At 44.4% G+C, this 24,966-nt stretch overlaps 1 protein-coding gene across 1 annotated transcript in view; it reads right to left on the reverse strand.

The window, feature by feature from the left end:
- LOC119461574 (uncharacterized) overlaps positions 1 to 24,966 on the reverse strand; it is a 64,368-nt gene that overhangs the window by 14,596 nt on the left and 24,806 nt on the right. The window contains exons 5-11 of the mRNA XM_037722929.2: positions 23,554 to 23,700; positions 20,682 to 20,720; positions 17,869 to 17,997; positions 14,722 to 14,760; positions 6,579 to 6,707; positions 5,001 to 5,045; positions 193 to 315 (exon numbers count right to left, since the gene is read on the reverse strand). Coding sequence (XP_037578857.2) covers positions 193 to 315; positions 5,001 to 5,045; positions 6,579 to 6,707; positions 14,722 to 14,760; positions 17,869 to 17,997; positions 20,682 to 20,720; positions 23,554 to 23,700 — 651 coding nt within the window. The remainder of the gene's footprint in view (positions 1 to 192; positions 316 to 5,000; positions 5,046 to 6,578; positions 6,708 to 14,721; positions 14,761 to 17,868; positions 17,998 to 20,681; positions 20,721 to 23,553; positions 23,701 to 24,966) is intronic.

The raw sequence follows: 24,966 nt of genomic DNA on the forward strand, positions 1-24,966 counted from the left end.
ACTAAACTTGAAGGCGAAATGTACTTAGACCTACCTAATTGGGCCTAAACTTATATTTAACTCCAGAACGGCGCCCTTCCTATAACATAAAATTGTACAAGTTCCCCGGATTTATTCCGATGTGTTGTTTTGCACGAAAACATCTGAGTACATAACAACGTTGGCAGCGCTCGTGCGGTGCTCGGTGCTTACCGTCGCCTCCACCTTGGCTGCGTCGACGGTGGTGTACTCTTCGGAGGCGCACTGGGGGCACTTGCGAGGAGCCTCGCCGTTGTTCGTGCAGTACACGTCCACGGCACCGCCGGCACCAGCGGGCTGCGTGCCGCGAGAGCACAGGCATATTACTCCCGCTATAGCTTGCAATAGGAAACGCCTATATAAGCGACCTTAACGTAGTTTCAAAAAAGCTTCATTAATCGCGCCGACCTCTTCAATATCACGACATGTCGCGAGCCCATGTCAGTTTCGGCTTATTTGCTGCGCCGGTGCCAAGGACGAATGCAGCTCAGCGGTAAAGATCCTCACTATGGGGCGCAAAGCTCAAATTGGCCCAATGCAATTCGGCGGACTTTACAAGTACGCTCCTTCGTTCCCTCGATCTATATCCCTTACAAAAATGCCTATTAACATTATTTAAACCTCCTACCAACTTTCCATTTACGTTACTGACATTCTATATACATTTAAATTGTAGTAACATTTGTGCATGGGATGTAAAAGTACTTCTTTCTTACTTTTGTATAAAGAATATTTTAAATACGCCGTTAACAGACTTGCTTTTTACTTTTGTATAAAGAATGTTTTAAATACACCATTAAAAGGCTTCCTTCTTACTTCTGTATAAAGACTATTTTAAGTACACTGTTAACAGACTTCCTCCTTATTTTTGTACAAAGAATATTTTAAGTACACCGTTAACGGACTTCCTTCTTACTTTTGTCTAAATTACGTATCTAATACTCCGTGAAAGGTTTATTACTTTTGTGTAAAGAATGTTTTACTATACACCATCAAAATATTTCTTTTGCCGAAGGACATGCATCTTCAGTACGTCAACAGCTCGTGCTGTTTGCCAAAAAAAGTTTAGAATGAGAACTTGAGAGCTTTTTATAAATTTGTCTAACGCACAATAATGTGGATATACAACATAGTTAACAATCGAGCTCTTTGTTTTAAATTGCAGTTCCAACCCAAGTAGGTAGCGAATCGTGGACGGAGTGCTACTAAAATGTTTAAAGAAATATGTTAGTAAACTGTAATTAGAACATTTTTTTAGAGGTTCGACTGGACTAAGTGAGCCTGCAGTGACGTCAGCACAGTTCGAGAAAATGAGCTTGCGCTACACCAACTGAACGGTGTGATGATAGCGGAGTATTATGCGGGCCGCGCACCAGTTGCACAGCTTTAGCCTGACATTATAGGGCCGATTAACGCTCGAGCCGCACCGCCCGCATGCCGTACGCGTGCGGGGAACTGCACATTTCGCACACTGGTGCATAAATTTCGATCTACACTTGGCTCGTACATGCAGTGTAAACCGAAATTTGTGTACTAGTCTGGCGAATTGTGGAACTTTTCGCCCGACAGCATGCGTGCGGGGTGGCGTGCGGCTCGAGCGTAAATCGGCCCTTACCACGCACTGCTATTGGAAGTCCACCAACTAGCTTTGTAACAAGATAGTCAGGTCCGTACACTCCGCGATATAAAGAGTACGCCCTAAGCTGGAACATGTCAGCACAGTAGCATCATGGTCTCTGTTAAAAAGCTGAAAAATAGCCAGAACTAAGAGTAACACGGTGCTGGAACGCTGCCTCTCAAACATCCAAAAAGCTGCAAAATACAGCTGCTGCTTAGTGAGAGCAATTGTGTTGACCCGAGAAAATGCACAAGTCGAAGACAAAAAAATGTGAACTCTGGAAATATCCAATTTCCTCGAAATTATTCTGTGAAAAAAAATGAAATGATCCTTATTATAAAAAAAATGCTTTCCTATTCGCACGCTTTCGTCCCTTCATCCTACTGACGGCTCGCCCAAATTAAAATAATAATAATAAAGAAATGATATCTAATAGGACGTTCCATCAAAACGAAGGCAAAGTAACTAACTTTCAACTCATCTGCTTCACGGGAATTGTTGCTTGCTGTGAGAAAACTGGTCGAAAAGTGATAATTACGTACTCATAATATTCAGTGATTTCGCTTCATGACAGGGCGACAAAGTTCTCAACTCCGATAAGGTTTTGGCGTGGCCATATACAACATTCGTAATTACGGCATTCGCAATTACGGCTTTCCAATTACGGCATTCCGCCGTACCAAGAGCCAGTATATCTAAGGCATCCTTTTCCCGTGCTTCGGGCGCTTGAAGACTGGTAACTTCATTGCCACCACGCTTTAAAAATCTCTAACTATAAAAGTAATACTACTTGACAAGAATACCTTTCAGCATTGTCTTGCGCTGGGCGCTATGAAGCAAATTTTCGTCTGTGAAAGCTGCAAGTGTTATCTGATGTTCTTGTGCAAAATACAATAACCTGTTAATAACCGTGATAACCGTGAAACCCCCAAGTGATTAGGCGAGCCCGAGATTGTGAGCGAAAAAGCCTAGCCCGCACCACAGCTAACGCCCTAATCATTCGCGTTATACACTCGTAACCGTCGGGTGATTTTTTTTCTCTCTCTCGGATGCTCATTGGGATTCATTTTTTTACGTCTAATAATAGTGTACCAAACCTACTTTCTCTTTCCTCTTTCCCTCTTCAAGATCTACTGGAAAATTCAATTTCTAACCACCACCAACTACGCCAAAACGACACATTTGCCTATAATCGAGTTTAGAGAGTGTACCCTTACTCTGGCTTCATAATGACATGCTGCCGTCAGGTGCCATGGATATACAAAGGGCTCTTTTGAATGGCCAAGTACTGCGCTAATCCTGTCACGCCGTTTCGATTGTATTTATCATAAGTGCACTGCGTGCAATTTGTGATAAGGGAGGCTAGGTAAAAGCTGCACTAGAGCAGCTTGACTGGCCCCACCTCCCGCATCTTTTGACAGTAACCAGCAAAGAAACTTAGTCATACATTTACGCAGAAACACGCGAAACAAGCTAGCATAATATAGAAACATATGAACAAGTCAGAACAAACAGTAAGAAAGATCTAGCCACATTCTGCCATGGAAAGCCTCAGTTATGTGCCTACTTTTTGAGACAAGAAAAGCGGAAGTGTGGCGATCCCTTGCATTATCGCAACGCACTCGTGGATTTTTTTAAGGCTGGCACGAGTTAGCTGAAAGAGCCTGTATGATTATGGTATCTGGCGTGACAGCAAGACGAGCGAAATAAACAACCTCCTTAACATCACCGTTTTTAGGTCATATGTACAGCAGCAGCAAAAATAAGATATACCGACGACGGAGGTGACTTTAGGCTAAACAGTTCGCTGATCCTTGGTAATGAAAGTGGAAACAACCAGACTATTCCAAGGAGTCCCCTGTACCTATGACATGAATCGGCACCAGAGCTGGTAAGCTCTGAACACTAAATCCCGAAATTATTTCCTATGCACGCTGGCATGCATGCAGCAAGTCTCGGTAAGAGCGACGGATGCGAGAGAGGCGGTGAAGTGCAGTGTCATGAAGGGTAGTAAAGGCGAGCCCAGCGGCGCTCGGCGATAGGAAGAGAAGGTTCTAGAATATTCCAAGTAGTAGCAAGCGAGTGCTACACAGGCATAAAGCACAGGGCTGCCATCCTGGTTTTTCCGTACTATACCTACTGTCCTAAAGTTCAGCATTTTTTTTTTTTTCATGCACTAAGAGTAGCGCCTCATCGCATGAAGCTAAGTCAGAATTTCCAGTCGTTCACTTTCGGGGATACAATAACTTAGCGAGATTGCGCGTGATTAGCTCCGGAGGCATCGGCGACGGCGGGCGACAGCATTCTGCCACAGTGCCAAGCAAGTTGTCTTTGCACAGGAGCGCTGCCGTCTGTAGACGCCTGTGCGTTCGGTGCTATAGTGAGGCGAAATCTCGCAAAAGTGATCGTATCCCCGAGAGTCGACCACCAAAAAATACCGGCCCTGCGCTTGTGGTTTGACAAATCTTTGTTCCACCGCCAAAACCACCTTGACGTTGACGGTCCTGCCGACGGCTGACAAAAAAAAAAAGAAAAAAAAAGCTGATATGGGAGCTACGCAGTTTCGGCGAAAGGCAGCGAATGGTGAGCGGTCGGGCTTGTTTAATAACTATACGTAGAGTTCTTATTATAACGGCGACCTGGATTAACGCACCAGAAAGTTGGGGGAGTTACTCTTAATTGACGTTCACTCGGCATTTGAATGTAAGATTCTAAGGCTTCCTTTACGTTAGTATGCTGCGTATAGCCCACCCGAATGAGTTTTTTTTATTTTGCGACTCCAACAACGCTGACACTTACCAGCGAAAGCACAACGGTTGTTATATCAACAGCTTTAGTCAGTTCGTCAAAACCTCGGGCGTTCCACAGCCTTTTAATGTGGCTACCGCGACCGGGATAGAACCCGCGACCTCGTGATCTGAGCAGCACAGCGCCATATGCACTGAGCTACAGCGCCGTGTGCTAAAGTGCAGCAGAAGACCGGGATAGTGCCGTCAGGTATTTAGGCTCTAGAACTGCTAGGATCGTGTGAAGCTACAAAAGAAACTGGTGTCAGTTTCTTTTTGAAACTGGCATCCCACCATTGCACAAGTCATGCGAGTTTTCACGAGTGAGCGTCTTCGCAAAATGAGAGGCAGTCTTGTTTATAACGTTGAACTCCTTGGTGATATCTGCACGCGGAGACATATGCATTGTTTGGCGTTTCTTGCTCATCGGCGCTAACCCTTCAGAGAAATTACTCTGGCAACTAAGGCTCAGTAGTGGTCAGGCTCGCTGTGCAGTTTCTTGCCTCATGACGACATTTTTAGTCACGGTAATTTGCGGCAATTAATCGTAGTTAACTCGCGGTACCAAAATCACTCACCCCGTCCACTATAGTGTCTTCTTCGCGTTCCGCACAAGAGAGATACTGAAAAAAAAAAAAACATCAAGTAGGAATGCTGCTCAATGAACAATATTCGGTTACAGCTCCTCCGACGATAACACGTTTCGAATGATTTACGGTAGCCGTCTCAGAGCCCGTGACAAATCTTGTCGCAGTAAGCGTGTTGGGAGATTTTCTAGAAGGCACACGTGGCTGTATGTAAATGCGGCATTCCGAGCGATACAAAGATTCAATTTTTTAAAGCTTGAGAGTAGGAATCTCAAGAAAGAGCTAGCACATGTAAATGTTTTATCAATATTTTCCTATAGTTATTATGCTTCACACGACTTACGGCATCTATATTGTGCTCTACTTCTAGAGCTAATGAAGGACGATAATGTCTGATTTCCCTCAATTATGCTAGAAAGTTAAATTATTCCCGTATGGTGGAGACAAGAATTAACAAATCGAGATAAAAGAAGAGCGTTTCGTACAAGAGACAGAAAAAAAGTGGCAAATTGCAAGAAATGGAGAGAAAGAAAGGAGACCCCTTTAAAGATGATAACAACAAAAACGGGAACATGTGCGAGGAGCTTTGTACCACATAGGGTGCGGGAAAAGCACGTGAAAAAGATGTAACGTGCAACTGTAACCATCAAGAGAAAACATATACTACGCTTTTTCCGATGCAGAAAGTGACATCCGCACTGTTTGATTTTGGAAGAAAGCTTGGGCTCGTGGACCACTCCAATTTCCGTATTCAAATAAAAGTAAAACGTAAAAATGGGGAACCTGCTGTACAAGAGCTGCACCGATTTGCGAAGAAAAACAAATGTCTTGCATTTGACAGACAGGTACATTTTAGCAACTCTGTGAAGCAGAGTTTTGATTTAAGAGCTCAAGGTTTTCCCACAAAGGAGAAAAAGATTGCATAAAATGAGCAAGTTAAAAAAAAAGAAGCACGAAGTTTACAATTTCGTGCCTGCGCTAAAAACAGACATCGTGGTTTTGTAAACTAAATCTGTTAGAGCCCATCAAGCTTACATATGCGACATGCCTATTTACAGCTAACGTTAAATTTTTAGAATGTTTACGAGTATTTTTGAAAAGTCATCTCACCAATTAGTGGCATACCTCAGAGCGGTGCATAGCACATCAATTTCACCATTTTTAGATGTATTAATGTGTGCAGCAGTTTAATAATTTGATATACATCGTATTTTACTTCAGAGTTACAGAGTTACAACCTTTACACTTGTTTCTAAAAAAACAAAAATACTTTTTTTATTATTTCAAATAAATGTAAGCCATAAACTGAAAGTTCAAACTAATGCAATTTATATAATTTAACTTTTCCCTTAAAATGCAACGAAATTCACCAAATCGGTACGGTGGTTGCCGAGGAGGAAAAGAATTCCTCTAATTTTATGTAGGTGCTCCCGCGCTAAAGCTTCCTGTTAAGCAGTAATGAAATTTATTTGAAAGCAAGTACTCATTGATGGTTAAACAACAGAGAGCAGTGTGGTCGCCTTCAATAGAATCGGACGGGTCATCCAAAAGATTGCGCTTTAAACTCACAATTTCCAGGGCAGTTGAGTTGAGATGCAAGGCATACAGAAACTGCAGGTCGCCTCTCAGGTTGGCGGGCAGCTTGTTCTGTGCTTCCAGCGCGCACTCACGAATCATCGTCTGCCTGGCACGAACCCACTGGAAATACGTAGACATCCAAAAGAGGGTCACGTGCTCTTTCGGCGAGGACACTGGACATTTAGGAGAGAGATGCTTCGGCTTCTCCGGAAGTCCTTCTGTGATACAGAGCTAGAGTGCGAGTGGTTCGACGTGGAACGGACGACGCGCAGCGCGTTTGTTGCGCCCATGTTTAAGTCCATCCTCGCCCTTTGTATTCGCTGGTGTTAGCAGATGAAGTTGTGTTATTGGATGTATAGTGGCGGGGATTCAGACCCTACCGCAGGCAATAAGTGGCGCTCGGGTGGAACAATTGCTGGCAACTTTTGCGAGGTTGGGTCCACCTCTCTCTTCTGTTCACATGCCTTTTTTATTGCGATCATTGGCTTCAATAGTTTCTTGCTGTGCGAGCGGTAGTCAAAGCGACAGATATAAGAAAGAGAGGTAGGTAAACAGGATGCGCTTCCGGTTTACCACCCTACACTGGGGGAAGACATTAAGGGGATACAAATGAAAGGAGAGAATGTGGGGAAGCCACTAGCAGTACAAATCGCTACATTCTCACGTACAATTGGTCACTGTAGCCACTCAGTTTGAGAAATTGTAGCAATGGCTGCTTTGCTTTGTCAACCTGCGATACATGAGGCCATGGTTCAAGTACATTTGTCTCTGAGGGTGGTGAAGAGAGCAGTCGATTTAACACAGGACGAATAGCGTCGCACTGAACAGCGCATTGAGGGCAAAAGCATATGATCGATTGTCTTTTCACAGCCGCGGGGTCGCACTGTTCAAAGGGACTCGTCGATTTGTAGAACGGGCTGCAAAATTATGCACGGTGATTTTAAAGGTGCGCTTTTCTCATGCAGAATGATAGATTACGGTCCTGAATATCTCGCAGTGTTTGTCGTGAGCCGTTACGTGATTTATTCGCTGAAAAGAACGCAAGTGTAGACGTCCCTTCTCTTGAACAGATCAGGTGCGCGTGAAAAGAGCTGGATGTGCGACAATGGCCCGTCTGCACCCAGCGATCTCGCAGGCCACTCAATGACGAATGTCATTGCCCTCGGAGATGACCAGGTGGAGAGGCCATTGCACTCGCGATAATTGCACTGGCAGGTGGGTATTAAGAGCTAAATATATCATAAACGAGTTAGTCTGTAGAAAAATGAGTCACAATGGGCCAAGCTGCATTCTTTTTTTCTTTCAATTGAAATTCAATTATCTCTTCATTATCATTTGCAAATAATCAACGGCGCTTCGAATGTCATCGAGAGATGATGTTATGTTTTTATAGGGGCAACGCCAGTTCTGTCGCACGGTTGCGCTATTTTCTCGCTCACGAAAATTTCGCTCTCGGGGCGCGATGACATAGCTCCGAAAGAATCTCCTTGAAAAAAAAATTGATGATGAAGACTGAGCAGTCCATACACAAAAGTTCACAACTATAAGAAAGGCCGCAAGCTTTGCGGCCCTTTATACGCAATGCCTCACAACTTCAAGTGTACCAGAGAGCTGGAAGAACGCCAACCTTATACTAATCCATAAGAAGGGAGACGTTAAAGAAATGAAGAATTATAGACCCATTAGCTTGCTTTCAGTATTGTATAAAATATTCACCAAGATAATTTCCAATAGAATCAGGGCAACACTTGACTTCAGCCAACCAAGAGAACAGGCTGGCTTCAGGAAGGGATATTCTACGATGGATCATATCCATGTCATAAATCAGGTAATCGAGAAATCTTCGGAGTACAATCAACCTCTCTATATGGCTTTCATCGATTATGAAAAGGCATTTGATTCAGTAGAAATACCAGCAGTCATAGAGGCATTGCGTAATCAAGGAGTACAGGAGGCATACGTGAATATCTTAGCAAACATCTACAAGGATTCCACAGCTACCTTGGTTCTCCACAAGAAAAGTAGAAAGTTACCTATCAAGAAAGGGGTCAGGCAAGGAGACACAATCTATCCAATGCTATTCACTGCATGCTTAGAAGAAGTACGTATTCAAGCTCTTTGACTGGGAAGGCTTAGGAGTGAGGATCAACGGCGAATATCTCAGCAACCTTCCGTTCGCAGATGACATTGTCCTATTCAGCAACAATGGAGACGAATTACAGCAAATGATTGAGGACCTTAATCGAGAAACTGTAAGAATTTGGTTGAAAATGAATATGCAGAAGACAAAGATAATGTTCAATAGCCTGGCAAGGGAACAGGATCGCCAGTCAGCCTCTAGAGTCTGTAAAGGAGTACGTCTATCTAGGTCAATTACTCACAGGGGACCCTGATCACGAGAAAGAAATTTACAGAAAAATAAAATTGGGTTGGAGTGCATACGGCAGGCATTGCCAAATCCTGACTGGGAGCTTACCACTGTCGCTGAAAAGAAAAGTGTACAATCATTGCATTCTACCGGTGCTAACATATGGGGCAGAAACATGGAGGTTAACAAAAAAGCTCGAGAACAAGTTAAGGACCGCACAAAGAGCGATGTAACGAAAAATCTTAGGGACTAACATTAAGAGACAGGAAGAGAGCGATGTGGATCAGAGAACAAACGGGGAGAGCCGATATTCTAGTTGACATTAAGCGGAAGAAATGGAGCTGGGCAGGCCATGTAATGCGTAGGATGGATAACCGGTGGGCCATTAGGGTTACAGAATGAATACCAAGAGAAGGGAAGCGCAGTCGAGGTCGGCAGAAAACCAGATGGGATGATGAAGTTAGGAAATTTGCAGGCGCAAGTTGGAATACGCTAGCGCAAGACAGGGGTAATTGGAGATGGCAGGGAGAGGCCTTCGTACTGCAGTGGACATAAAATATAGGCTGATGATGATGATGATGATGATGATGATGATAAGAAAGGCTTACTTTCTCTCTGTGCCTCAAGTAGAAGGAATGACTCCGCGGATATATTGGCGCATATTTAACCACTTTATTTCTATGTTTTCTTTAAAGTGCAAATTTTCAAAGGCTGCGAGTACAGCGAATGGACAAGGTGAGCTAGAAATGGAATGAAAGAGTGTGACAAGTTTCTTGTTTGAGTAATCTCTGTTATTGATGGCTCCCAGTCCTCAAAATGTTGCATATCATTGCGACTGAGTGCGTTCGCCAAATTAAAATCCCTATATAAGAAAAGTACCGCCATCTACTCTTTCCTCCGTCGCCTCCTCTCCTAAAGCACTTGCTTTTTTCTTTACTTTTTGCTTGCGAAAGCCAAGTCGACGGTGGCGCACCTAGAAAGTCCACGTGGAAGCTTTCAGGCCGGGCGCGCGCCGCCGCTGCCGCCGGCGACTGCGGCTGCGCAGAGGACTTTCAACATGTCTCTGAGGCGGAAAAAAAGAAATATAAAGAAGTGAAAAGCGCGCGCTATCATCGTCCAATCGGAGATACAGGAGAGAGAGAAGCGGCGTTTATCAAAGGATGGCGGTACTTTTCTCTACGCCAAATTAAAGCCCTTCATTGAGGGGCTTTACGCCAAATAACGCATGTGCGACCGCTGACGATCGAACGCCTACACTACAAAATGTGCCCATTCTTCTCGCGCATTTTTTTCCTGTAAAAATTACGGCACTATGCCTTTACTCAGAGAAAACGGCGAAATTCCGTTTATCGAGTCACGCGCATGAGCACTTTCTGGATTGGGAGCAAGAAAGAGACGAGCAAAAAAGGTGAAACTGTAGTGCCTTCAGCGCAAATCAAGCGGGGTCGCATATCGCACATGCGCAGTGTTTCCGCCGCCTACCCCGACAAGCCTGGGCCGGTATTTTGTAGCGATCTCTTTCCGGTAATAATGCCTTTTCGCGCTTATCGCGCTTTGTCAGTGGTCACTGGTCAGAGCGGCGGGCGCGCGCGGCCGCTCGCGTTATCAACGGGATCAGCCAGCCGTGAGTGGTGGATGATAAGACTATATAGTATAGAATAAGTCATAAGGCATCGCTACAAAGCCGCGGCCCTGAGCCTGGGCACCATGTGGTACGCCGTATATCAGACGGTAGCAGATGCTGGAGGGTGACCCGCAGGCCGTCTTCTGCAGTGTGTGCTCGTGGGTGAAAAAGTGAGCGACTCAGCGTGCAAGCGATTGTGGCAAGAAATTTTTATCGCTTAACCAAGTTTCACCACTTGACTAGGCGGGGGGGGGGGGGGGGGACCTAGGATTGCGTCTTCTACGTCTGCCGAGCAGCTATGGTGGTACTAGTACGCTTTGAGTTTGGTAGTGTTATGAGAGCGGCGCTTACTTAAAACCTTGGTGCTAGTGAAGTTAAAGGCAATGATTTATTGCGTTTGTAGTACAACAAACAAGCTGGCCGTACTAGGCATTTATGGACATCGTTGCCGGTGAGGTAGGCGTTATCTGGGTGCCATGCTGTGTCGTTGATATTTCGCGTAGAGTATAGCGCGAGTTTTTTCTATGACGTTTTTCTTTCCTTTTTTTAAGTTGTATTGAATTGCATCAGCACATGAGTTTGGTCCCGTTTCTTCGCTTTATATACCGCAGTGCGTAGCTCGGAGCACGCATCCATGATTTAATTTGTAGTTCACGTCATCATGAATACTTGCCCGTTTCAGGCAGACACCTTTGGGATATGATCGTCATTTCGATAACGAGAGCTGTTATTCCGCCTATAAATACCTGACACTTCTGCTTCCTGCTCTCGCTAAATTGTACCTTACGGTGTATTGACGTGGTCATATTTCTCGCTTTCACAGAAACGAAGTTCACGAATGCATGTTTATAACTGAACATCTATCGCATTGGTCGGAACAGTGATAAAGCTACTGAAACATTTTGCACCTGAAGGGAACTTGTAATTTTGTTCGTCTTGTTAGAAATTCCAACTTCACCGTAGTAATGGGAAGTGAACTAGGTCTCTAAGTGTAGCTTAACCAAGAGTTCAGCGTTGCAATGTTTATCAGCAAAAAGGTCAGTGCATTCTTGACAGCATCAGCTGTCTGTTTTTTATCAATGAAACATGATGCTTTTCATGCGGCATTGTTTTCTTTTATCCCGAATTGGTTTACAAGAGTTGAAATTTTACCATACTGCAGCCTATTTCACAAATTTAGCAACTTAAACTTCAAGTTTCCTTTTTATTTGGTTTACCTCCTTCCAGAACACTCCTTGGGATAAACCCAGGTCGTAGCACAAAATCAATAGCAAAACCACCGGGTCATTTAAAAGGTGCGAAGTCTTGTGCATCGGATGATAAAAGCCGACTGGGGCATTTTGTTATGATATATTTTAACACGAAAGTGTTTTATGCCGGGGTCCACCAAGACTTCACTGACGTATTTCCGTCACGGAAATACGTCACACGAACATACACGAACATAATACAAAGAAAGAAACCAGAAGAAAAAGTTCCACAAACATGCAAAATTTGGAAATCGAACCCACGACCTCTCGGTCCGCGACGATACATCGCCGAGCGTTTAACCCATTGCGCCACAAACGCATTTGCAGAGAGCTACACAGACGCGCCTTATATATCTAACACTCCTCCGTGTACCCGCGCTCTTGCTCGGGGCGATGCCGCCGCCTACGAGCAGAAAAGAGAAGTACTGCATTATGACACTAACGCGCACCGACAGTGAACGCTTCGGTGGTCTCAGCACTACGACGCCTCGATGCCAGCATTCGAAGGGACGCTGGCATCAAGAAGCACTACCAACGCCACCTAGGTGGCGTTGGTAGTGGCGTTCACCGTACTCAGCACAGCGGAGCGTGGCCTCCGCAATTAGCTCTGAAAATGTTTCTGAAGTTGATCGCGGAGGCTGCAATTACGACGCGCTGTACGCGCTGATTTGACTCGGTGACGATTCAGTTACGTGCTTTGTCTTGCGCGTTGTATTAGTGTGTCAGTTACGTGCTTCGTCTTTCGCGTTGTGCTAGCGTGTGCAGCGTAGTGCAGCTTCCATATGCACGACGGTTGCTCATGGTCATCGACGTTGGTAGTCGTGATGGAGGAGACGTGCCACCAGGCGTCAGCGTGGGTGCATCAACGCCTAAGGGCGCTTTAGCCACAAAACACCAATAGACATTATATATCAATGTGCAATAAACATTACACTACTTCTGTGAAGACACGTTTCACTTTCGTGTTCTATACCGATTCCTATATAAGAGGGATCAACCACATTTTTTTCTACCTACCTCAAGCATCTTCCTACAAGTGTCAAAATTGAAGTGAATTTTGGTGTGGTGAGATCGGGCACTGCGCCACCATTTTTATGCTCTAGAATTCATACTGTGTTCATTTTCTGCTCGCCAGCTCAAACATCCTGCCATTATCCGGCGTGTATTTCACCAATATTGTAACTGCACCCTCATATGCCTTTGATCCTTCAGCAATGCCAGCAAACTTATTTTGTGCGATCACTCAGTTACTTTCTACCTTCTCATTTACCATAGTAGTTTATTTTCAGCAGCATTTCTGCTGAGACAAATGCCACTCCTTTGTATTTCAAACTATGGTGGTCATTCATGCTTTCATTTCGGTTAGTATGTAGGGCGTACATACAGAAAGCTTGCTGTCCATTTTTGTCTTGTGTTATCTGTCCGATCCCAGAAATGCAAAATAACTGCCAAAAAAGAGCCATTGACTATATATAACAATGAGTTATTAAATGGTTCCGGTTTATACCCAGTCACATTACGCGTCACTCTAAATACATACTCGGACATAGTTTGCCAATTACAGATATTGGCATTTAGTGGTGCGTTGTAGCCTAACAGCCAACAATTACACTTTCTCATAGTTTTTTTCTGTCGAATGGCATCGTTTATTTCTTTAGACTGCTCTCAGTCTTATTTTTTCAGATGCAGGGACTTCTAATATACTTCAAATAAGGGCCGCTATACTTTCATATTGGCATCAGCCACTGGTTTGGTTTTGTTGCCAGCCACCTTTTTCAGAGTACTTCTTTCCATTTTTTTTTTCGCTTCAGATGCAGTGCATAACTAGTAAAATGTAAAGAAACTCGCACCTGATCGAGCAGGAAGCCACTGCAGCAAAGGTAATAAAGGACACTTTTCCAGTAAACAGGATACTCTAATAGTGAATAATATGTAGCAGGTCAGTCTTTACCGAAAAGCTCAGTTCCAGAATTTACAGAAAAACTGCTAAAATTCTCGTAAATATGACGACATGTCATCGTAGTGCAGTGCAGTGAAATTATAGAAGGCAGTATTTTTTTACAGGTAATTGCTGTAAGCGTGACGGCCTGCGATGGAATGAAATTACGGGCTTTTGTATTTTATACGTTAAGTTCCTGTAAATGTGACGGCGGGTTCTTGCACGGCATTGAAATGAAATTACAGACGTCTGTATTTCTTCGGGAAATTCCTGTAAATATACGGCGTCGTGTTGCAGGGCTGGGCTGTGGAATGAAATTACGGAAGCCTGCACATTTTACTATAAATAGTTGGCAGCAAATGTTTCCGGGAAAAGCCCAGTAAAAACAACGGCACATTTTTTACACTGTATTTATTCTCTACACGTTCTGCTGTAACTAATTAGCTGCTTTATATTTTTTCATTCTGTCGAATGAGACAAGCCTGCAGATTTGCGGCATGACTCTCTTTCTCAGCAAATGTCTGGCCTTCTGCAAACGGCCTTTTCTAGAGTAGACATGCTGCAGTAGAAATGCCCGAGAAAATGCACCTCCTATTTTGTTCGTCCCATGCAGAGTCTAAAGGCATTTTAAACGCAAACGACCAAGTCACCACAGAGACAAAACCGTGTAGACGTCTATAAGACACTTATGGTTCCTGAAAAGCAATTGTCGCAAGAGTCATATGCACAAGCAATTGCTCTGCCAGCAAACGCGACAAGGCTATACGGTATGAATGAACGTTAAGTCACTCGGTGATGGCTCCGTCTTTGCGCGATTAACAATATACTGTAATTCCCGTTCTCCCCTGGCCTTAGTTAAAATATATTCTGACTTTTTTCGCGCCGGTATCAAATTAGTACTTATTACGCCGATGTTGCTCAAGAATCTGTTTCCCGCTCACTATGGTACGCACCTTTCCCTTGAGCGAATTCTTATACGTGCAGGCATCAATCTGCAAAAGAAAAGCCGAAAGGTAGGTATCAAGTGCAAGCGGTAGACAAGTGAACTGTGAGAATGTAGAAGTACAAATGAAAGCAACCTTCGTTAGCATTGCACGACTTCAAATTGTAATCATTCTAAATGATAGCAAATACTGTCTGTGATAAAATAGAACTACAATAATAAAATTCGCGTTTAACTGGACCTCATTCGCTAGATATTGGTAGGGAAGGAAGAAATGACATGCAACTGAAAAACTACCGAGCGCATCACACACGCACACAGGCGCACGCACACACACACACACACGCTAGAATACATCTAGATAGAACATTCTATTCCTTGAATGTGATTCCTAGATCAGGGGTCTTCAAGCTTTTTGGCCAGAGGGACAGATTGGCGACCAGTGGTGGTGTTTAGGGCCGGAGTTAAACAAACGTTAGTGAAAATAAATTCGCCACCATGTGTAACGTTATAAGCGTAAACAAAAAGCTTCGTTCACAATAATTCACGTGCTTTCTATAAATCTTTTTTTTTCTCGAATGGTTGCGTTGACCTTCAGGCATAGCGTCCAAAAAGGCACGAAATAGGTATTTTAGGACTGGAATTTCTCTGCTACGGCCAAGTCTCCACGGGTACATAAATGTGAAATACTAAGCATTCGTTGTCGCAGAGAAACTTGTTCACATTTCCCGGTAGCACTCAGCTCTTCTTTACTCATTCACAGTAATTCTGCAAGCATTAAGCAACTACTGTATTTACATTGCAATGAGGGGTTCTGGGAAGCGTCACCCAAGGCTTTGCTTTGCTGGTGTTTCGTTGACGCAATTCCGGTATTCCTAGAAATCCGTGTTGGTTTTTGTGCGTAGTGTTTAGGATACAGTATTTTAAAAGTGTAGGATAGTTGGTCTAGCATTGTAAAGAATAAGATAGCGCAATACACAGGGCAGAGAGCGCTGGTGTTGTTTTGTCTTGCTCCCTGTCCTGTGTATTGCGATAGCTTACCCTTCATAATGATTGCGTTTTCAGAGTTCCCAGAAGAGACAACTATGTAAGTTGGAGTATAGGCTTAGTATAATAAAACGAGACTTACAAATGCTGCACGATTAAGAGTTTCAAAAGTTGGCTTTGGGATTAAAAGCATGCAGCCTTAATTTCTATATCTTGTGGTATGCTATTTATGAGAAGTTCGTATTGCCGTACTTTGTAGTAGTTGACGCATCTCCCGCCCGTGTGAACAATTATTTCGTTTAGCACAACGAATGCACTACGCGTCCAAACCCGGGGAGTAGTCAGCCATCTCTGTAGATCCGTCAGCTTCGTGATGTTCTAGTAATCTAAATCGCCGCGCCGCCGCTGTCTTCGGGCTCTTGCCAGCCGCCCTTTGTCGCAACGCAGTCTCCATTGTGTCGCAATCTGTAATCTTTCTTGTCATTGTTGCAGTGCCAGCTGTCATTAGTTAAGGTGGAGCATAAGGCTTTCCCTTGAATGTCTCTTCCATGACTCTTCTCTTCAATTAATAACCTGCATTATTTGCGATCGGTCTTCTTGTGCGACTTTTGTGATCGAACAGTGTTGCGTCTCGGGGTAGCATTTAGGCCAGGAATACACCAGGTATAGGGACGAGTACATCCGGGAGAGTAGGAGCGAAATAAAAGGGGTTTATTTTACATATTTACACTGACTCCAGATATGGAAGCCCGCTCCATGTAAGAGCACATTTAAATGTGGGAGCTCACTTCATGCCTGAGGCACACGTCAGGACACGTCAGGAGGCGGGCGTTACCGCTTCCACGGAGGGCGGCGGTTGTTGTCCCTTCGAAGTGAGCTCCTTTGTTTGCGCGTCACAGTTTACCGGTATGTCGGGCCCCGTCGCCGTCTGGGCGGGTGCTGATGAAGGGTCTGCCTTGTGGGAAGCACCTAATAAATGCCCGTTGCTGTTTTGAGACATAACACCAGACATACGTAAACGGAGTAGGGGACTGTATGCCTTTCTCCTAGGCTGCTTCTTGCACTTTAAGAAGCCCAGAATGAATTGAGGTACATCCTCACACATTTTTAGCTATATCGGGCGAGCGTCCATCACGCGTCTTTTTTAGCGCCTTTAAGCAGCGTTAATCAGCGAGACCTGTAGAAGTACTCTCAAGTGCACCAAGCACTCTCCTGTGCAATAGTCGTCTAATGCGATGTTCCCTTCAGGACGACGTACGACCATATTATAGTGTTCTCGTGCGATATAGCTAAAAATGCGACGGGCTCTACATTGACATGTTGCTCTCGGGGCGCTTGAAAGAATGCAAAAAAAAAAAAGTATGATGAACCCATCTGCTCCAGGTCTTTGTACCTTGGCAAGCCTGACGAGCTGTTCCAGAAGATCCGCTACTAGCGCCATGCTAAGCCAAACATCGACGTTTTCTGCCTTAAAACCTCTTCAACTTACCTTCAAAGATTTGAGCTTCAAAATATTGCCCACGGCATAATAGAGCGCGCATATGCGGTAACATTTGTGCCTTGACTCATGCTAAACTTGGGGATAAGTTGTGTCGGAGACAAAAGACATAATAGGAGTGCGCTTAATGCTTGTAGGCCTTCGGACATAAATACTGCCCTATCGAGCTCCTGAGCTCGACAAAAAAAAAAAAAAAAAAAAAAAAGATACACATTCAGCGTATGTTACTAGGGGCACCATCTCAGTAGCGCAGCTTTCGTTTAGTTCTAGTTTCAATGTTGCAATGAACTAGGAAGACTTTTTCGGTGTGATGTCTTAATAGACGCATAGATTGCTTAAAATTCGTTGACGGCTCTATACGACGAATATTGAAGAACTTCACCAGCGACGAGTTCTAACGCGAAGCAAACCTGTAGATATAAACAGGAATGCGCTGTATAGGGTGAGCTGATTTGTTCAAAAATTAAGTGCATGAAGTTACTAAAACAGCGGCATTGACGTTTTCTTTTTATGCAAAAGTGAACGGACAATACACGCGAACATTTTCAATTCAGGTCTTTGTTCTGCTCGAAGTGAACTTCTAAGGGCGTATATGTTAATTGATGAGGCTAACGCGGCTTGTAGTAGCACCACCACCCCTTATGTGGGTTGACTGGAAAATGACAGACGTACCTTTTTTTTCGTTTCGAGGTCTCCCTTCTTGAACAAGCTCACGACGTGCGACATGTACTTGTCGGAAGTGACTCCTGGAGCCATGGTCTTTAGACACTCGGTGCGGGCGGCATCGTTCATCTCTTTAGTCTACGCGGAAAGAGTGATGCACAAAGACGAATACAAGTTGAAACTATGACGACTAGATACAAGCTCACTAAAGTTCAAGTTGAAGTAGTGCTCTGCACGACCAGCCATCAGGAATGATAGCATAATCACCTTTGTTAGTCGAGCAAGCTAGACGACTTAGCGGGCGTATGAACCAATAAACAATGTACAAGAACCAAGACATAAGAGAGGAACTTTTCGGCCTGCAAATTTGTCCCTTATTCCTTTGGTTTTGTTGTTTAGTTGAGTACAAAAAAAGAAAAGTGATTCTTTTAAAGCCTTAGCATTCTTAGGGTACTTTACGCATGTACATTTCGGGAGTGATACATCTCTATTTGCTTGTAGTTACCTATGTATGTTTGTATCAACAGTTTTCCCGGCTATCTGGGTCAGTGAGTATCTGGCAATGTGTACATATGAGCCGGTGTTCAACGAACCTCTTTTATGGTGACATGGGTCACTGTAGATGCGGGACTGGGTAGATACCACTGTTTAAAGAAACTCTTTGACGCCGACTTGGCGAATTGGTTATGTGCCACTCAGTCTATGCTGGTCTTCAATGACCCTCTTTGACATCAACATATGTCACTGTGTATGTGTGCCAGTAGGTTTGTGCGGCTGTTCAATGAACGTTTTTGGCACGAGTTTGGGTAACTAGGTACGTGGCAATGGAAATGCGTCGCTCTACAGTGACGAAAAAGATCGTTTAAGTTTCTGCGAGGCCGGGAGGAATCAAACCCACGTCACAAGAGTTCCTCGAGGGCTGCAACGCGATGCTTCAGCAGGCTGCGCCACAAATTAACTAGGTATGTGCTGCTTTTCAATGAACGTCTTTCACGCCAACGCTTTAGCGAGCTGCGCCACGAAAACACTGGATATGTGCCGCTCTTCAATGAAGATCTCGCCAACAAGGGTCACTGAGCATGTACCACTGGTGTGCGCCAAGTTGGGGCACAATTCTCAGCGTTCGTAGGCCCCGGCGCACCACGCTTCTTGTCACGGAGGCCACGCTCGAACTTCTCGGCAGTGCCACTACATGGCTCGGCGTGTGGAGAAAGAAGCGCGAGACAAGGAGCCGGGCTGCCGCATGACACGTTACTCATCGTTCGCACGCACCAAGTTTTTTTTTCAACCTCCTTGGCACGCACTGTTAAGCAACGGATTTCGGAGGCCACGCACAGGGTTCGCGGTGGCTCTACTAGATGGCGGAGACGAGCGGGGCTCCTCTCTCGCGTCATGCATGACGCTTGCATGACGTCTGTATGACGCGCCATGTATGACGCGTTTCCGCGGCGGCAATACGATGTGCTGCTGCAAATTGCTTCAATTCTAATCGCATTAACGTCGACATTCATCATGAGATGAGTTATGCAGAAATTTTTGCTTCACGTTATCTATCGTTGTGCAGAAAAGGCCGGAGTTGAGCCAAAGCTGTATAGTGCTTCAATAAGCGCCTGCAAGTTAGGAAGAACATGGCGGCCGACATTGGCTGCGAGGGGGAGCTGGCGTGAGAGAAGTGAAAGATGTCGCTCTTAGCAAAGAAAGCAACCCTATCCAGGGGCTTTACATGTGAGCAGAGGCTCGGTTAAGACTAATATTTCTGGCATGCAGAAGTGTAATTAACTGATTTGACTGAACGTGGCTCTTCACTGTTACTTTACTCACATCTGCTGAAAAACTGAATTCGCCTTTCGTTGTGCTCGCGGATGTATGGCTAAGTTCACTATCGCTTGTGAGTGTCAATTATCGGCGAGATATTATTTTTTTTTCATTTTTCTAAACATATTATTTGTCAATAACCCAGTGGATAAAAAAGAAAAAAAAAACAAGATGGACAAAATAGATGCCCTTATTTTGCCTGCTTAGCCATTCTTCCTTTGTTGGTTCTGAAAGCGCTGTAACGGTCTGGCGCAGTATCTAACTTGTCTGTTTCGGTACGAAATAACTTATGTTAGCGGCGGGTTAGTAACGGCGCCCAGTAAACTAAGCGCCGTATTCCGTATTGTTTCGAGGAATGCGGATCTATGACCTGGTATTTATTCTAAAAGAACCAGTTGAAGAATAACTACGTTCTCGTCCCGTCTTTCGTACTGCAAAATATGACACCATGCATGCCAACACGTCCGACTGTTAGACCATAAAATTCAGAAATGTTGTAGCCTGCCTAGTGAAGCTTTGCTGCGGAACTTGCACAGTGTGTATAGTGATAGTGATGCTAGCACTAATCTTTCTTCTCGTATAAATCAGTTAACGACTTTCGACGATATTTAGGAATGATAAGTAGATTGATCTGTTTCTTAATACTGTAAATTTTGGCAACTTATGTCACTGACTTTTTCGCAATATTGCGAAATTGGGGAACGAAAATTGCACCGTCGAAGTGAGGAATGTGTGAGGCGTGTATTGCAGCGAGACTCCTCCTTCGCGCTTCCTTAAGAGCAGTCGGCCCCATCTAGTGGTGCCGCCACGAAGCCTGCACGTGGCCTCCGAAATTCATGGCGCACCGGTGCGTGCGCACTCTGAAAAATCCGTCATGCGACAACCGCGCTCCTCCTTCGCACTTCCCTAAGAACGGTCGGTCCCTTAGTTATACTGGGTCCTATTGTACTTAGCCATACTGGGCGCTGAAAACTGGTTACGACTGAACACAAACGTGTAGCACTTACCGGTCCTTCGTCTATCATGAAGCGCATGGCAGCCTTGAGCTGTAAAAGAAAGGGGCGCGGAGTTGATATAAAACTGTGCGTTCCTTCAAGTTAGCTAAGTGGGGATCATTCTCAAACTTGTACTCCTTAAGAACAGAACGCAGCTCCTGAAATACAAAGGAAGCATGTCTGGATAACAGCACCTCGAAGAATTCGATTTCGCCTTTTCCAGGCTTGCAACCTTTTCATTTACAGTGGCAGTATGAGCAGAGTACGTTTACATCATGTCACTCCTTTGCTTTGTGTGCGGGTAAACGTGGAATCTGAATTATTTAATCGCCTAGCGATACCGTGACCGCACGGAGTTCGAACAGTCCGAAAAGTTACTTTGAAGCTTCAGAGAGCACTCGTTTTTTAATCCGAAATGACATATATTTTATTATGTTCCCACATATTGGCCATCGATATTGATGCAGCTCTCCAGCGAATATGAGCACTTTTCTAGGCGTTTCGTTAAATAATTTTTTACAGCTTTACAGCCACCACCGTGGATATCCTGCGTGCCACTCAAAAAAGATGCTTTATCGCCGCAGTCACTATTATATATACAGAGCTATCCTTATTTTTCATAATTTTATGGAAGCTTATACGATTTTTGAGCTTCCATGTCTTAAAAAAATGAAATAACCAAGGAAGAGTATTTTTTGGGAGTGCGTTAAGAGAAAATAAACAGTACATCGGTGACAAATGTTTCTTCCGAAGAGGCGATAGAAAACTCAGGAATACGCCTAGTAGCTGTTCTCAGCGAGACCCATAAATCTGGTGCGATATTTTCAAGGAGAGTGCATCTTCTGTCGAAGCTATGGTGGTGGCAAACCCTCGTATAGCACGGTCTTAAGTGTGTCCACAGGCCGCTAGTCCGATCTGACTCACGGTCTTCTTAGTGTTCCGAGCAGGTTATCTGGTGTTGCGCTATTACGCTTTGTGTGACTGTGGCTGTATATGTACGACTGTGCATGGATTACGACTTAATACGGACTCAGACAAAGGCCGGTCTTCTTGTATATTTCTCCGGCCCTTATGAGTCGAAGAAGCAGTGAGCTGTATTCATTATCTCGGTTATAATGAACATCGCGGAGTGAAAGCAGGCATATACGTCAAGGCTTTCTTCCTTTTCTCATAAAGCTTATGAGCCGGCTAACTACGTATTTCTAGAAAGATGCCGCCGCTGCCGCAAATGAGACGTTGCCCAAGCCGAGATTCACATGGAAAATTGTGCAACATGGTGATGACGCTACTAAGCTGCTACGCGCGTCACTCGCCCCCCCCCCCCCCCCCCCCTCTCCTTCACCGCAGGGACCAATCTGGGCTCCCTGCTATGACGCGTGATCCGTTGGAATAACCCGACACCTGTCTCAGAATTTCAGATCGCCATCTGTAGTCTTCTTGAAGTACGAACCATTGTCTATTCTAACTATCCGTACCTTTTACATTCGTGCAAAATGCATGAATGCAAAAAAAAAAGAAAGAAACTTAGCAAGCGGCGCGAAATAAATGCTTGCAGCCCTGTTTATTGCATGTACTTCAGTAATGAATTCGCACACTAATTGTCTGTTATCCAACGGGTAAAGTCATCTGGTACATTCGGCGATAGCTTGGCCTGCCTAAGCATCCTATGCCTAATGTCCTTAGTGCCAGCAAATTCATTTTTAGTTTGATTACTTCTCCTTTTTCAGCTCAACAAAATTCATTCGTTTGAACATTGTTTCACTTCTGTGGGCTTCAGTTGCCGACTAATATTTCACCGCAGCGTAGCTATCCGTTGAGAGGCCATTCTTAGTTCAGTTATTGGAACTTCTACATTCCTCTGTAAGACCATTGCGTAGGGTTTGGCTCCCAGATAGGTACAACGTTTTCATCATCTCCCGAACTGTGTTGTCGAGGAGCTCACACGGATTTCCTTGGCCGCACTCCACCGCTCTCCGGTGAATGTAAGTTTTGGTTGTGTGATCACTCCTCCCCCTCGCGGATTTTCACACACTACGCATAGCTTCCTCGCCTTCACTGAACTGGATTTCACTACCTTCCACTCACTTTTACCTACTATCAGTATTTTATTTTTTAATGACCCCTACACGGAATCAATCGTGAGATTTATAGTGATAGAAGATGAATATGTTCTTTTTTATTTTAAATATACCTTAAATGCCCCAGGAGGCCCACTTAAGACAAACACATACATCGCGAGTAACATCAGGCGCAGTAGCAAAACCGTCTTTTGGGTCTAGTATTCCTTGCTGACTATGTTATTATATGTATACGTGAAATTGAGCAGCCGGCTCCATCCTAAAAGCGCCAGTATTTCCGAAATATTGCACAATAAATGCAAGAAATTGTATTGTTTTTGAGGGTATGACTTTGGGTACCAAGACAACGTCGCACTAAATTGTCGACAACCTGAGAGAACATGGCGGCCCCCGCCTAAGCCGCACAGTTTCACTGAGATATCCACCGCTTTTGTGCACTGTTTCTTACGCCATTAACCATACTGATTTGTGCAACCAAAATTCACCCCCTTACTGTCGTCTCGTCTACACCATAAAGCCTGAAAGATGAAATTAATCTTACCACTCGTTCACGGTTCCTTTCATTTGTGTCAGCGTCAGCGATAGGAAATTTCTGTATAGTTTGAGATGTTCAGTCAGGGCATTTCATTTAAGGCTTCGGCATATGATGACAGTGTCCTGCAGCAGCTAGCAATGTCTCGTGTAGCTTTCACGTCAATGGAGCGGCTACTGCTGGAGGTCAGGCGATCAACGCATATGTGTTAGTGTGTACAGGGCCATGTGCATAATCGAGATTGAAAGTGCTAAACTGTGCAAAACTGGCTCACCTCTGAATTGACGCGCACCGCGTTTTCCTCGTAGCTCTCGAAGTTCTTCACCACGTCCTTGTAGCGTGCCAGCGCGTCGGCTTCGGACAGCTTCGGGAAAGCGCACTTGAGGCACTTCGCTTGGATGTCCTTGATGTCCAGGCCAGGCTTCGAGGCCGAAATGAAAGAAAATATAAAAACAGGGTGGCATTTGTAAAATTGTGTTTAATGTGGACTGTCGCATGAAATGCATTTAAACTGCGATTAAAACACTCTCATTCATGAGCGTATAAAATAAATGCTACAAAGCTGGAAGACGGCACGGCGCAAATACGTAGGCAGTACGTTCCAGGTTCACTTGGTTGGACACAGAGCACAGTCACGTGCAGACCCGTGTATCCACTGAACATCGCATGCAAGTAACGTCAAAGATACAGAGATGCGAATGTCAACCCACCCGCGCGCTGTAGTTAGCCCTCGTTTGTTGGAGTATATACGATATACTTCACCTGCAAAGGCACGGCGTGCTCACAAAAACGTTTACCAAAGAGTTACACACAGTAAAAAAAAAAAAACTAGGCGGAGGAAGATGTCTTTGTAGTATGTTTGTGCACCCCGTGACAGACTAAGTGCTTAGCTTCACCGAAGCATTCCTGAGTAGTTACGGCTACCGTAATTAAGAGTGACGTAGAACAAGGAATGTCGCTGGTGCCAATGTTTCGACAAGGGTACTTGCCTTCGTAAGCACAGCAATTTACTTCTTTCCTTAGCAGCGTTTTATTGCCCGCATAGCTCATTTTCCCCACCGCCAATAGGGGTGGAGGACGAGAATAAGGCGGTTTTTGTAGTTACTCGTGCATGCTTTTGTAGAACTGTTATCGCCTCATGCGTACTATTCAAAATCAATGATCACTTCAAGGAATATATTTCAGTGATCATCGATTTTGCACGATAACGGTACTGCAAGAGGAAAACAGAGAAACGCCGAACAAAAATGAAAACGTTTAAAAAAAAGTAGTAGACATAATCTACTGGAAGAAATCTACAAGAGTTATCGCACAAGATCGATGATCGCTGAAAGATCATTTCGGCAGGGGCACTTGTCTTCTTCAGCGTCCTGAAGAAGACAAGTGCCCCTGCCGTAATGTTGGCTCCTGCCTAAGCCATCTCTTGTTCACCCACTGTTGATCATTTTAAGACATAATATTTCAGTGATAATCGATCTTGTACGATAACAGTACTATAAGATATGCACAAGAGGTGTCGTGAAACATCGATGATCACTGAAAAATTGTCCTAAAGTGATCAACAGTGGGTGAACAAGAGATATCTCAGGCCGGAGCCAAAACAATTCGGCAGGGGTACTTGTCTTCGTCAGAGCCCTGACAAAGACTAGTGAAGAGATACAAAATCAGCTCAAGCAACTATTGTCGC

The sequence above is a fragment of the Dermacentor silvarum genome, chromosome 8 (assembly GCF_013339745.2).
Source record: "Dermacentor silvarum isolate Dsil-2018 chromosome 8, BIME_Dsil_1.4, whole genome shotgun sequence".
NCBI lineage: Eukaryota > Metazoa > Arthropoda > Arachnida > Ixodida > Ixodidae > Dermacentor > Dermacentor silvarum.